Source organism: Silene latifolia, chromosome 6 (assembly GCF_048544455.1).
Source record: "Silene latifolia isolate original U9 population chromosome 6, ASM4854445v1, whole genome shotgun sequence".
Classification (NCBI taxonomy): domain Eukaryota; kingdom Viridiplantae; phylum Streptophyta; class Magnoliopsida; order Caryophyllales; family Caryophyllaceae; genus Silene; species Silene latifolia.
Window position 1 is genome coordinate 91,117,658 of NC_133531.1, and position 15,767 is coordinate 91,133,424.

The 15,767-nt window shown below is 39.4% G+C and overlaps 1 protein-coding gene across 2 annotated transcripts in view; it reads right to left on the bottom strand.

Moving 5' to 3' along the window:
- Nucleotides 1–5,045: 5,045 nt before the first annotated feature.
- The window catches only part of LOC141586981 (phenylacetaldehyde reductase-like), a 28,400-nt gene continuing 17,678 nt past the window's right edge, over nucleotides 5,046–15,767 (bottom strand). The window contains exons 6-7 of one of the 2 annotated variants that reach the window (XM_074408388.1): nucleotides 5,936–6,079; nucleotides 5,046–5,183 (exon numbers count right to left, since the gene is read on the bottom strand). In XM_074408388.1, the coding sequence (XP_074264489.1) occupies nucleotide 5,183; nucleotides 5,936–6,079 (145 nt within the window). In that variant the 3' untranslated portion in view covers nucleotides 5,046–5,182. Of the gene's footprint in view, nucleotides 5,184–5,919; nucleotides 6,080–15,767 lie in introns of those variants that run through there. The other variant, XM_074408389.1, reaches the window with a different exon arrangement.

The window sequence follows — 15,767 nt, forward strand, 5'->3', positions numbered from 1 at the left end:
TAATAAGGTAACTATGTGTTTTCCTTTAATTGTGTTTATGCCAATTGATATAATTAATATGATTTAATGAATGTTTTGTATGATTAGTACGTGTTGGATTGTTTATTATCATGTTAATTATGTTTTCTCATGTTTGTATATGTTTTAATGCATTAATTATATATCGTATGTTGTTTATATGTTTATTATGAGTGTCATGAGCGTAATTAGGGTTTCTGAATCAAACCCTAGTGGCGGCATGATAGGCGGCCAAGAGTTCTCTCCAGAGTTATAGGTAAAGCTAGTTTAACCTTGATGATGATTCAAGTGTTATAGCTGAAGTTAGTACAACTTTGGGTAGTTACTCTAATTATGGCGGAAACAGGTATAACCTTGGAAATATGATTCAAGGTTATAGCCGAAGCTACTATAACATCGAAGTACGAGTCAAGGTTATAGCTGAAACTAACGTACCCTGAGATTTATGGCTCAAGGGTATAGTTGGAGCTAGTATAACTTTGGGATTCGTATCAAGGTTATAGTTGAGGTAAGTGTAACTCCAAGTCGTATATGTTGAAGTTATAGTCGAGGTTACTATAACCTCGCATCCAGAGTTTATGTTATGGTTAGGGTTACTATAACATTGAATGGTTAATGTTAAAGTTATAGCTAAAGTTACTATAACATTGGTTGCTTATACTTGTTTCATATGTTGTATTGTGTTCAACATGTTATGTCCTTGTGTTTGCATATATCTTTGGTTACACTTGTTCACATGATAAGTAGGATGGTCAGTTATACTATCTTATGAGTTGAGTCGTGATGTTGTTAACGCATGTTAGTACAGTCAGCTATACTGTCCATTTGTTTTGTTGGCTGGTTTGAATAGATGACGGTAGTATCAGTTATATACTATCGGAATGAACAAACGCTACCCTTCGGGGACTAGTGAATTGTCTATGGTCGGGGGGTAACAGAGGCAGTGCGTTATACGCTCTGTTCCTCGAGTGTCATTAGGTGTACAGTTATTGTACCGAGAGTCTGGCCAGGTCTTAGACATATAGGCAGTGGTTATACGCTATTCATAGTACCTTGGAGGCAGTGCGTTATACGCTCCATCAGCTAGAGGCGGTGCGTTATACGCTCTAGCAGTTAGAGGCAGTGCGTTATACGCTCTAACGGCGTTCGCTCTATTCGGCTATGCTTTGATGATAGCTTTGTGCCTTCTGTTGATGTGGATTGTGTGTCGCCATTTTTGCTATGCTTTAATGCTAGCTTTGTGCCTTTCGTTGATGTAGTCGTTTTTTGCTACTAGTCTTGTAAGCGTTCATGGTCTAGTGGTTGCATATGGTCTAGGTTTTCATGATTGCATTCGTCCAAGGTTGATAAGTCATGGTAAGCTTTGTTGGGTTTTTATGAGTATAGATGGTCTCACATGTTTACTGGTTTTACATTTCATTTGTTAATGATTGTTGATTATATTCAATTGTTGTAAACATGACTGGGAGAGCATCTAGTTACTCCCGGCTGATTGTTGACCCCCCATTCTCAGGTTGTTCAGATGTTTGCTGTTTGGATGATGCTTGCTTGGGGAATCTGCGAAGCGAGCTTAATAATAAATTAGGAGTTCGCCTTATGTTTTAAGAACCTTCGAATAATGTATTAGTTGTTTTGGATTTTGTAGCGAACCGGATTGGTCAGGTGTTTCCGCCACCTCGACCCATTTATCAGTATCGTACTCTGATATTTACTTTATATAAGTTTTTCCTTTGTTTTATAATCCGGGTTGTTACAGGTGCGCTGAGTTGATGGGTAATGCAGTGGTCGATGGTTGGAGAATGGTGGCGGATTTGATGGTGAGAACAATGATGGTGGTTGACGAATGGTGCAATGGTGCCTGAATGAAGTGGTGTCGATTTCGATTCCGAGCTCGAAGGCAGGTAAGGGGCGTGGGAAATGGTGCTGCTGCTCGGAATTAGAGGCTGACATGATGGTGCGGGTGTGACACCTCATGTTTTTAGTTTATTTTGAGAATACATTTCTGTGTTTTGACTTTATTTTGTGATGCATTTTGATAAGTTTAATATTGGTTGATGATAGTACAATGGTTAATCGTGTTTCAGTGGTAATAAGCCGAAATGGTATTCATGGTACGCAGTTATATTGATTGTTGTTGAGGCTCTTAGTAGCATTTCTGGGTGAACTTCGGGATGAAGTTCATTTTAAGGGGGGAAGACTGTAATACCCCGTAATTAATTTAATAGCATTTGTAATAATAATTGCAATTGATACGGTAATTAAATAATAAGTAGATAAGTGAAGATGGGAATTGGATTATGTGATAAGGGCATTGGGTCGGGTGCCATAAAGGTGTTGGGCCAGTTACATGGCTCGAGTTGGTGGAGTATTCGGGAATTTCATCGGGATTTAATTATAATAGTAATACTTGCCTTAAAAACGGATTTCCTAAATTGAAAAGGTATTAACTTAAATTGTCTTATAAAAGGGAAAATAATACATCTAAATTATCATAATAAATCTGGAATTTGAGGAGAGAATTGGGAATCTCGGGAAATGTGACAAGAAACTCAAATCAACAATCGACTCAAGGTAATATTCTAAGACCGTCTTATATATACACCTTTGCTTTCTTATAACTCATAAACTAGACCATCATAAGACTCGTAAACTTGACCTAGGATGACCTTGAACCACCGTGACTCTGACATGACCCTTCATTGACCGTAATTGGCTGTTATGGGTGGGTTTTTGGGCGGTTTATGGTGGCGGTTTTAAGTTATGCGGGTTTGAAGCAAAGGGACTCAAACCCTAAATTGACCCACCAACTGGACGAGTCTTGACCTGGGCATGGTGGGGTTGTGATGTGGATGAGTAGTCGACCACGGTGGAGGCGTCGGGGTGGTGGCAGATGGCAGTTGGTGACGGTGGTGGCGGTAAAACAGGGGAGGGTGTTTGTTTGTGCGTGACCGTCTTAAGACGAATATCGTAGCCGCGTTTGTGACCGTGACCGAGGGTGGATGGTTTTGTTCGAACCGCCTTGGACCACGGGTGTCCATGGTGGTGGTCGGTGGAGGTTTGGGTGCTGGTGTTGGTTGTGGTCTGGTGTTTTAATCACGGTGGTCGAGTCTCGAAAAACAGGGGATCTACCCGTTATGGGGCTGTTTTCGAGGGAGTTTGTGGTGGTTGCTCTGGCCTGACTTAGGGCGTGTTGGGTGGCTCTTGTCGAGGGTGGATTGGTGAGTTTGGTGGTGGTTATAGGTGGCAGACTAGGTGGTGTTAGCTGGTGTTTGTGGTCGGGTTTTGTGGGTGTGTCGAGTAGGTGGTGTTGTTTCGTTGTGTCGGGTTGTGAAGGGGCTATTTAGGGCGAGGGTTTGTAGGTTGCTGGTGGTGGTGGTGGTGTAGCCGGTGGTTAGGGAGTGGTGGTGGATGTTGGGTTGCAGGCTAGTGGTGTCGCGATTGGGTGGAGTTGGTGGTGGCCTTTGGTGTCGTTTCTAGTAGGTGTATGGGGGGATGTGGACACGGTTGTAAAACCGTGTGGATAGGGGTGTTGGTGGTGTTTTTGTGTGACGGGTTTTGGTTGGATGAGTTGGGTGACTCGGGTTTAATGGGTGATCGGGTTTTGACTTAGTAAAACGGGTTTTTATAATTATATTATACGAGATTATAATTAACGTAATTAATTAATTAATAATTAATGGAATTATTTGAGTAAAGTATATAAGTAGTAATTATTATTATTTGTATTAGGTGACGGTTTTATTGAGGAACTTTAATTGTTGTCTGGATTGCATAATTTGAATGCGTAATTGGAGTATTCGCTTGCCAGGCAGGATAACTACTCAACCGACTGTTATTGCTGTATCTCACATGAGTATTGTGGCTGGGAGTATACTTGTTATATTGTCGTGGTTGATTATTGTGGATTATTTCCGGCTGATTATTATTATTTATCGTTGCATTCATATAAGCATGACATTTACATTAGTTATCAGATTTATTCTTGCAGACATTACTTATATTAATGTATAGTGGTTATCAGATTTATTCTGGCAGAAGATATTTATCGTGAATTCTCGAGGCGGCGCGCAGTTGGTCGCAGCCATCCGTGGATATTTATCAACCGTGTGTTGAGGCAGACATTACTTTATAGTAATGTAGTGTGTTTTCTCACCTTCGGGTTGAGGCTGCCTCGGCCAGGGATTGGCGGGATGAATAGTGTTGTGAATGATGAGCTCGGCTGATTGGTTCTATTAAGTCATATCATTCATATTGTTAATGCCATCTACTGTTGTTAGTTATTCCTACTCAACCTCGTAGTTGACTGTGTATTCGTGAACACCTGTGATGAACCATAATGGGGAGCATATTTGACGGGTACCAAAGATTAGCTGACTTGGGAGCATTAGGACGTGAGCTTGACTTGGACCATAGTTGTTGTCTAGATCACTTAGATTAGTAATCACTTTATTTATTCCGCTGCGAGTTGTATCAAGTTTTATTTTATGTCTAAATTGAATAAGTTGTAATAATATGTAATCGCTAAGTTTTAATTAAAGTACTTTGGTATTGTTGTACTTTGTTATTCACTACCTTGGGAAATCAAGATGGTAACAGTCATATTTAGTTGGGAATGTCTAGCTAAAGACTCCTAATTAAATGAGGGTGTTACAGCGGGTGTGGCCGTGTGGGTACCACGGTAGCAACGTGGTTGAGGCAAGACGAAGGTCCGATTTTGAGTTCGCAATTAAAGATGGAGATGGTGGTGTTGAAGAATTGTACGAGAAGTCCAACACCCGTTTTACAAATAGGGGAGCTTGATATGAATTTACACAGGGGCAAAACGGTCATAAAAAAAGATTTTTTACCGGATTGTCAATTTGGGTGCAATTTTTGACCTGGGAACATTTTATGGGAGTAAATTATTAAAAAGTTTTCATAAGGGAGTTATTTTAAAAAAGTGATTTATAAAAGAGAGTAATTGTTAATTTACTCTATTTTTTATGGCATGTTTTGGTTTTTAACTTAGGAAAATGATAACAACAAAGTTGACAGGTACTTTATCAGTTATTATTAGAAGACCATTACTTTCATAGCATAACATAATACTGTCTTTCTTTAATAGCGCAATACAATTTTGAGTACCTATGACCGTCCTTCATGTATTCCTTTAGAAGTACCACGACCTAGAACTTAGGGGCGGATCCAGGAATCGAATCCATCTAGGGCTAAATTTTAAAATTTTATAAATTGATAATAATTTTTTTTTCGAGATTAATATAAAGTAAATGTAATATGATAAGCCAATAGTTTCTAAAAGTTTCAATGGGTATTAAAATTTAACTTTTCGCTTTCGTAATCTTTGAGCGAAAAAAAATATTGTATGTTCACATGCTGTTATTTTGTAGTGATATTATACTATTTATATTGAAGGAAGCTAATTTATAATTGTTCTAACTATTTGAGCGACAAATTATTTAAATTGAACCCCTAAAATTTTTAGCAAAACTCATTTAAATTTTTGTTTTCATAAAAGCAAAATTATGAAAAATATACACACATCGTTGTAACGAAGTACATATTTTTTCATATATAACAAATATAAAGAAAAGAATAATAATTAAAAAAAAAGAAGATTATGAAGATAAGAAGACAAACACCTATAACAAATATAAGAAAGAATAATAATTAAAAAAAATATTTGCTGTAACGTGTACGAATAAACAAAATTAAAAAGGCAAAATATAGAAGTAAAGAAAACCATCACCAGTTCAATAAGGGATTTGAACACAGGATGTTGGTATGAAAAGTAACTAGCAGACCACCAGACCACAAGGAGAATTCTGATTCTCTAGTACTAGATATAGTATATATTTTTTTCCATAAAAACTACTCGGACTGTAGCCCGAGTAGCCTAGCCCTAGATCCGCCCCTGGGCTAGAACCTAACCAAACCTTTTTGTTTGAGGTTTTCAACAGTGTCTTGGATAGATACTTTAATAGGAGTGTATTCTACGCCCAATTTTTTTGATTTCCCCTTCGAAACTTGGTATGTCGACTGTAAAGGGTTGTCATCAGCGCACCTACATAGAAAGATAAAATAATTTGAATAGTGTGTTAATTATTTAAACTTAAAAAAAATACTTCCTCATTTAGCTCATTACTTTTTAAAGTGCTTTTCATAAAATAATAGAGCAAGTAACAAATACATATTTTAGCCATTACATTCATTATATAGGCGAATTAAAGGCTAACGTTTAATACAACATCAAGATACTTTGATCATTCTAATAGATAGAATAATTGATATGGAAAATATACGTGCAAAGTAATTTACGGTGCGAACCTTACAAACTATGTATATACACATATACCCCAGATGCACAAATCAATTTGTTTATCTTAGGGAACCAAATGTGTATAGCTTATGGCATGAACTCTACAAACTCAACCATTGGACTAAGATAAATAAAGACCTAAATTAATTCCAAATCAAACCCAAAATTTCTCTCCCTCCCATCTCCTGGTCTCCCTCCCCTTATTTCCACTTTAGCACCACTGACTCTTGTTATTTTATGGCAAAATCTTCGATAACCTTAGGTGACAACCAACAATCACCCGCTCTGTGGGCGACCACCTACTCCAACGGCCATGTTGGTCTCCAACATAGTCGACCCTTGCTGGTTATATTTACTTTGTCTCCTCTTCACGCCTCCCCTCATTGTTCACCTTGCCGAAGGCATGGAACTCGCTCGCTGAGGAACCCATACAGCGGCTCCTAAAACGTCTCTAAGCTGGCAAATCGGTGACAATCCCGCTAATGTAACTCATTATTCTAAAGCCTATGGTCCCACTTACATTCCCGCTTATACCAATTGGCAATTGCTACTACTTTTATTCTCATGGCGAAAGGTGTGGTGGTCAGGTTCGTCGATGGTGATTAAATGTGGTGGAAAATGGCGGGTGGAAAAAGGTTGTGTGGGAGGTGCAATGGCAGTATTGGGGTGGTGGTTTCATAGTGTGGATAGGGGTGCCTGGCTCGTCGCACTGCGTCGAGGGTGGTCGTGGATGTTGCTAGCGTGGTCTCGGTGGCTCTCATGAGTAATTAGTGGTAGGGTTTATAATTGTATATGTAGGGTTGATGTGGTGGGTGTAAAAGTAGTGGATTTGTGGTTGTATTCGTTGTAGGAGGGTAGGGGTGGGGTTCTCGGGGATGGTGGTGGGAAGTGAGGAATGATAGTTCAAGTTGGGTGTTGCGTGCATAAATTATGATTTATATGTAAATTAGAACTCCGGATACACAAACCGAGATTAAATCAAGATTTGTGTATCTAGAATTATATTATTAAGCGTGTGTGCATGAAAGCGGTGGATTTGTGGTGTTTTATGGTGGTGTTAGTTCCACGACATTGGTGGTGGGCAATGAACGAGGGTAACTCAGGTTCGGTAGCGTATGGATAAAATATAAGAAGTATATTAGATTTATAATATACAGATATCTTATACTCCTTCCGTATCAGACAATTGATAACACTTACCTAATACGGTCGTACCACATTAATGGTAACATTTCTTATTTGGCCCACAACATTACCAAATTATTCTTATACCCATTTGATATTTACATAAAATGTCACTACATATCCCACCTACCAACTCACAATTAAACCCACAATTACATACCCCACCTATTTTCTTCCCTCTTTACCCCTTATTTTACCCTCTTTTCTTAAAAACTCCATTTTTTACTACGTTACTATTTGTATGGTACAGAGGGAGTAACAATTATAGGTACACATCAAACTATTCATGTTTATTTCAATTATTTCTCAACCACCTTTAAAAAAATCATCAGATACATTTAATAACAATTATAGGTACGTATCATGTTTATTTTAATTAGTTATCAAGTACGGTAAAATAAGTCATCATTCTACATTTTATGTATATATAGGAGGTAAATTAAATGTATAATATAAGTACACATATAAAAATTATTATAGGTACATAAAATGTTATTTTCATTAGTTACCAAGTATAGCTCAATAACGTATCAGTTACATTTTGATGTATATAAGAGGTGATAAAAAAAATATAGAATAAATATATATTAATAATACAATCCCAACGGCTCTAAAGAGCCCAAACAAGGCAACAATCTCCTTCCCTTCAATAAACGATATTATGACTGTTGTAAATATTCTAGGAGGCTTTTCCTTATTCTTTCCGTAAATATTAGGATACACCTCTTGTATATAAAGTGAATAGCTCATATTGTATAGACACAATTTCTGGAATGAATAATAATCTATTCCTTACAATTCATATTATGGTATCAGACTAGGTTTTACTCATTTTTCTTTCTCTCTGCCGTCTGTCTTGCTTTACATCTTCATTGTTGTTTTTTTCTTTCTTTTATTCACTCTCTGCTTCTCCCTGTCATCTCAACATGACCAATTCTGAATCAAATCAACTCTCTGATCCCACCAAATCCTCTTTCTCGTTTGTTCCAATTGAACAACCGGGTGTTAGCATCACTCCGATCTCCTTCAATGGCAATAACTATGACGAGTGGTCCCGCTCGTTCCATCTTGCTCTCATGGCCAAAGGGAAACTCGGGTATATTTACGGCTCTATATCCAAACCCGCCACCAATGCCGCCACATTCAAAAACTGGCAATCAACCAACGCCTTGGTGACGATGTGGATTTTTAATACTATCGCACCCGGGCTACGCAATCACATTTCTCTCCGTCCCGAGGCAAAGCAGGTATGGGTAGACATTAAGAACCGTTATTGTCAAACTAATGAGGCTCGAATTTATCAGTTGCAGGCGGATTTGCTAGCCTGTCGTCAAGGTCCGACTGAGACACTGATGTCGTACTATGGCCGCTTAATTACAATCTGGGATGCACTCTCTGAACACGATACTCTCCCGTCATGTTCCTGCAACCCGTGCGCGTGTAACTGGTTAAACATCGTCCACACTCAACGGGAAAAGAAGAAGGTCCGTGATTTTCTCATGGGACTCGATGAACGCTTCGCAAACACTCGCTCTCAGATTATTGGTATTTCTCCTCTCCCCCATTTAGACATTATTTACAATAGACTTTTACAGGATGAGGGAGTGCATAATTTATCGTCTTCCAAAAATGACACTCCTCCTGACACCATGGCCTTTGCTGCCCGTGTCCATCATGGACCACGACAAACAGGGGGGGACATGACCATACATCGTCTGAACCCTCTAAATATTTCTGTCCCGCTTGTCAAAAGTCGGGGCATAGCTTGAAGTTTTGTTTTAAAGTCACTGGCAATTTCCCCGACTGGTGGGGAGATCGTCCCCATGATCGCTATTATTTACCTCCTAATGAAACGGACTGGAGCAAAGCTATACTTTTCCCGGATACCCAAGGTCGTGCTCGATTTGAGCGAAATAAGAAAGCTGCATCCACCCCGAAGGCTCATTTAGCATCGACCCAGAATGCCACGGGGGGTACTTCTGTCCCTGTTTCGGTCCCTGCCTCGAATTCTCGCCCTCCGTTATCGTCCCTTGACAAGCTTGATTTTAACAACTTAACTCCTCAAGAATTGGAGGAAATTACTCATATGTGGCAGACCCGAAAATCTGACACAACCACTGATCGTCATAGCGGTAATTCTTCGTCTTTTCTCTCTTGGATTGTTGATACCGGTGCCTCTCACCACATGTCGGGTTGTTTATCTCTTTACACAAATCTTCGTTCTATTACTCCGTTGTCTGTCGGCTTGCCTAATGGAGATGTTACTATTGTCACTCAAACTGGTGACATTATTTTATCATCTCGATTAGTCTTGCGCGACGTTTTTATACGCATCCAAATTACAATGCAACCTGATTTCTGTTTCAAGTCTATTAATTGATACATCTCTTATAATTCAATTCTCACACCGTCTTTGTTTAATTCAGGACCGTATTTCGAAGATGGTGATTGGTGTGTGTGAGCAACGTGAGGGGCTTTATTACTTAACAGGGGTTCGCAGCAATGAGGTACAAATAAATACCGTGGGGACCATAGACACGGTGGAGCTTTGGCATCGGAGGTTGGGGCATCCTTCCTCGACTATTTCTCGTTTTTTACCATGTTTTCACAATAAAACTATTAGTACTTCCTTTTCATAGCAAACATTGTGAAATTTGTCTTAAGGCCAAACAAACCCGAGCACCTTTTCCTTTAAGCTCGAACATTGCAGACGATATTTTTTCTCTTATTCATTGCGATTTATGGGGCCCTTATTCACAAAATGCATCTTGTGGTTCAAATTATTTTTTAACGATCGTTGACGATTTTTCTCGCTCTACATGGGTCTATTTACTACGCTATAAAAGCGATACCCGCAAAACTTTATTACAATTTTTTAGTATGGTTGAACGCCAATTTAACAAGAAAATAAAAGTTTTACGCTCCGACAATGGGACGGAATTTCGATGTCTTAAACCTTTTTTTCTCGACAACGGTATTTTATTTCAAACCTCACAAGTTGACACCCCACAACAAAACGGACGCGTCGAAAGAAAACATCGCATATTCTTAATGTTGCACGCGCCCTGTTATTTCAAGCAAACCTTCCCATTTCCTTTTGGGGCGAGTCCATTTTGACAGTTGTTTATTTAATTAACCGCACTCTTTCCGCCATTCACAATGGCAAGACACCTTACGAGATACTTTTTCAAAAACCACCACCAATGAATCACATCCGCACTTTTCGGTGCTTATGTTATGCAAAAAATATCAACCGATCACGAGACAAGTTTGCCCCTCGTGGTCGCAAATGTCTTTTCTTTGATTATCCCCTCGGACAAAAAGGATGGCAGGTTTACGATCTTGACACAGGGACTCACTTTTCCTCTCGGGATGTTGTTTTCCTAGAACATGAATTTCCATATCCCTCGTCTGACAACAATAGCGACCACCGTGACACTCCTCCACTCCTCGACGAGACCCTCATACCCATTGAACACGTGATGATCCCATCCACCACACCCCTTACCTCCGACACCTCTACCTCCACCCCGGCAGCCACTCCTACGCCTGACGCACCCACCACCGACGACCCCAACCCCACGCCCGATGCCTCACCGGTCACAGACACTCCTTCTCCTCAACCCGAGCCTACACCTATGGGCAAGGGTCAACGAGAAAAGTTCCCCAACTCTCGCCTTACAGACTTCGTGCGTCCCCCAACTCGTCCCTCAACCCACGTGCTCACAACATCCACATCATCTTCCAGTACACAATATCATATTTCTCATTTTATCAGTTATGCTAAGTTTTCGCCTCACCATCAAAAAAATTTATCGGCCGTGACTAATAATCACGAGCCAAGTACTTTTAACGAAGCTATGCAGGACTCAAACTGGCGCAAAGCAATGGACAGTGAACTTGCAGCTCTCGGAAAAAATAATACATGGACATTGGAGCAACTTCCGCCTCATAAGAAGGCGATTGGTTCTAAATGGGTCTATAAGATCAAATATAATGCCGACGGGACTATTGAACGCTACAAAGCCCGTCTCGTGGTTATGGGTAATCGTCAAGTTGAAGGGGTCGATTACACTGAAACATTTCCCCCAACTGTCAAAATGGTAACAGTCCATACCCTTCTTGCTCTTGACGCCGCCAAAGGTTGGGAACTCCACCAAATGGACGTTCACAATGCATTTCTTCACGGCGACCTCAACGAAGAAGTTTATATGAAGCTTCCTCCGGGCCTATCCTCGCCCAAAGCTGGTATGGTGTGTCGACTCAGAAAATCCTTATACGGACTCAAACAAGCACCCCGATGTTGGTATGCCAAACTTGCTTCCGCTCTCAATACTTATGGGTTCATTCAGTGCCCTTACGACCATTCCTTATTTTCCATGACTAAGTCGGGTACTGAACTTCATGTGCTCGTTTACGTAGATGACCTAGTCATCTGCGGCAACAACTCCTCCCGTCTCACCGCTTTTAAGGACTATCTCAACAAATGCTTTCATATGAAGGACCTGGGTTACTTGAAATATTTTTTGGGGCTCGAAATCGCTCGGAACAAAACGGGCCTCTTCATCTCTCAAAGGAAATATACACTTGATATCCTCACCGAGTCGGGTCTCTTCGGATGCAAACCAGCTGCCATCCCCATGGAGCCTAATCATCTGGACTCTCCAAATCCTTGCCTATACCCGATCCTCAACCTTATCGAAGGCTCGTAGGGCGCCTTGTCTACCTCACGATTACACGTCCCGAGCTCACATACTCCGTCCATATTCTCGCTCAGTTCATGCACGCCCCTCGAATTGACCACTGGAACGCGGCGTTACAGGTAGTCCGCTATCTCAAAAATCAACCGGGTCAAGGACTTCTGTTTCGCTCGGATAATGACCTCGCCCTACATGCATACTGTGATGCCAACTATGCGACTTGTCCCAACAGTCGGCGCTCTCTCTCGGCTTACCTCGTCTTCCTTGGCAGTGCCCCCATATCTTGGAAAACCAAGAAACAAACCACCGTATCTCGCTCATCCGCTGAATCAGAATATCGCGCCATGGCCTATACGGTTTGTGAACTAAAGTGGTTAAAAGGGCTGCTTGCTTTTCTCGGTCTCATTCACAACAAACCCATCGGCCTCATGTGTGATAGTCAATCAGCATTACACATCGCTCGCAATCCCGTTTTTCACGAACGCACTAAACACATTGAAGTGGATTGCCATTTTGTTCGAGACGAAATACTCAACCGCACTATCCAACCTAGCTACGTTCACACAAAGAGTCAGCTAGCTGATATATTCACAAAAGCGCTAGGACAGATACCTTTTGATGATCTCCTTTCCAAGTTGGGCGTCTCCAATATCCCCGCTCCAACTTGAGGGGGGGGGGGGGGGGGTAATACAATCCCAACGGCTCTAAAGAGCCCAAACCAGGCAACAATCTCCTTCCCTTCAATAAACGATATTATGACTGTTGTAAATATTCTAGGAGCCTTTTCCTTATTCTTTCCGTAAATATTAGGATACACCTCTTGTATATAAAGTGAATAGCTCATATTGTATAGACACAATATCTGGAATGAATAATAATCTATTCCTTACCATTCCTATTAATTAATCATAATTATTAATGGATATCATGTTTATTTCAATTATTCATTAGATTTATTTCAATAACTCATCCGGTTTATTATGGTGAGAACCTCTAAATATCTAAAGATTTAGAACCCTACCTTTTTTAGGATTGAGAACCCCTTAAAATAACACACTCTATTCAATACAATAGCACATATCCTTTGATAAATAGCACAAAAAAGGAGAAGGGTAGGCAAAGCCGCAAGGGGTGTGATTTTTTATTTTTATTTTTTTTTTCACCAGGATGTTGTTAGTTTTTTAATTGTTTTTGTGTTATTTCATCAAAGAACCTGTGCTATTTCAAAAGGGACCTCAATCCTCAAATATTTAGGTCTATACACGTGCACAATGGGGGCAAGATCACTTGGGAACTAATTTACTACCAACACCACCCTTAAACTAAGGCAAAAACGAAGCTTCATCCTCACCGTCAGACCCACCAACGACATCACCATCACCCTCTCACCATCGCCATCTTCACCGCACTCCGACAACCCCTCCTTTTCATTTATATATTTAAGAGTAAATGAATAATTACTCCCTTTTATAAACCACTTTTCTAAAATAACTCCCTTATGAAAACTTTTTAATAACTTACTCTCATAAAATGTTCGCAGGTCAAAAATTGCACCCATTGGCACTTTCAGGTGAAAAATCTCTCTTTTTTTCCTGACGAAATTGCTCCTTATGTATTCTTTTATCTTTCTTTAGTCTTTTATTAGAGTAAATTATCAATTACACCCACGTCAAATGCACTTTTTTACATTTACTCCCACGTCAAATTTTTTTTATAAATTACACCCAAGTTAATAGCTCAGTTTATAAATTGCACCCAATATCGGATTTCGACCACATTTCCGTCAAATTTCAAATTTTTTTGATTAAAACATTAAATTTATGACGATTTTAACCTTGTTCTTTTATTAAATAGGTTACCTTTCTTATAATTGTTTTTTCATACTCCATACTAAGTAAACCCACCTTCTTCTCCTTTACTGTACTTTACCTCTCAAAAACACCATTAACGACCTTTATCAAAGCTTGTGATTTCGATTAAATCCAGTACCCATCTTTTTTCATGTGCCATTGATTACTAAATCAGAGTGAACATCTACAAGTCCCACCAAACACACATATATACAGCAAAATTATTATAAACCAATACATTTGCCAAATAAATACCTCTAAATCACATGTTCTACAAAATGGAGTTTGATTTTTACGGTTGCCATTGATTTCAATTATTATTCTCATGTTCTACAAAAAAACAAATCTACAAAATAAAGTATAGCCACTACCCATTCTTGCCATTGATTACAAATCTCCAAAGTGGAGGATAGTTTTGATTTTTACGGTTTTTTGGTGTGCAGATTCAATAAAGACGGGAATTAATGGAAAGAGGGGTACTTTTATTAAGGGGAAATAATTAGAAGTAAAATGGAGGAGATATTAATTAAGGTTGGATCAATGCTTATTGGTTTTAATTTGTGTATGGAGTATAGGTGTTTGGATTTTTTATTTATTTGGTAAGGAAAAAATGATTGAAATCGGGGAAGGTTTCATGGTTATTGTTGTAATGGAGGAGGAGGAAGATGAAGTTGTAATGGAGGAGAAAGATGAAGCTCAAAGGTGGGACCCGTCTGGCTTTGAGGGGAAATTAGGTTGAGAGGAGGAAATAGAGGAAATAACTCAAAAGTCACACAAAATCAGACTAATAGACTCGGGGGCAAAATTGTCATTTCATAATTTTTTTCGCCGGAAAATGGGGTTGGGTGCAATTTATAAACTGAGCTATTAACTTGGGTGTAATTTATAAAAAATATTTGACGTGGGAGTAAATGTAAAAAAGTGCATTTGACGTGGGTGTAATTGATAATTTACTCCTTTTATTATGTCATCCTCTCATTCAACCATTTCATCAATCCTCCTTCTTCATCTTCTTCAACTATCCAAGCAACCCAGATCGAAATCTGTGCTCCACCCAATTTCATCAATTAATCGTTCTTCTTCTTCTTCTTCTACTCTGACACTCATTTATTACTCTTTCTCCCTCTTAAAATCCCCATTTTCCTTAACTTTCTACTTCAAAACATAAAGAGTTTTCAAATTTCTTCTCCAATTGAAAACCCCAATTTTTATTTTTCTTTCTAACCCCCCAATTTTTCTGGGTTTATTCAACCGATTACCGCCTTAGTAATCAAAATAGCAGGTTTTGGGATCATTTTCATTGAAAAATCTGATACAAGCGCCCAAAAATGCGGGTAAACTGCCCCCTTGACCTCGTTTTCCAGGTGGTCTGATTTGTTCAAATCAAGCAAATGAAGCGGATGCGGTCTGATTTGATTGTTTGCGTGGGATAAGTGATGAACTACCCGCGGATTTGAGTGTTCCAGTGATGGGTGAAGGAAATAAAGGGTACTGGTTTAGGATTGAGCATGAAATGAATGTAGTTTCGAGACAGATTCGAATTCCGAAAAATGCTAAGCGAATTGTTATCGAATTGTATGTCTCCTACCTTGTAGATGACAAGTTTTGGTATTCTAATCCTCCAAATGAGTACATTCAATTGATCCCGAACATCAATGCCCAGAGTAAACAAACAGCAAGAACAAACAAACAGCAAGA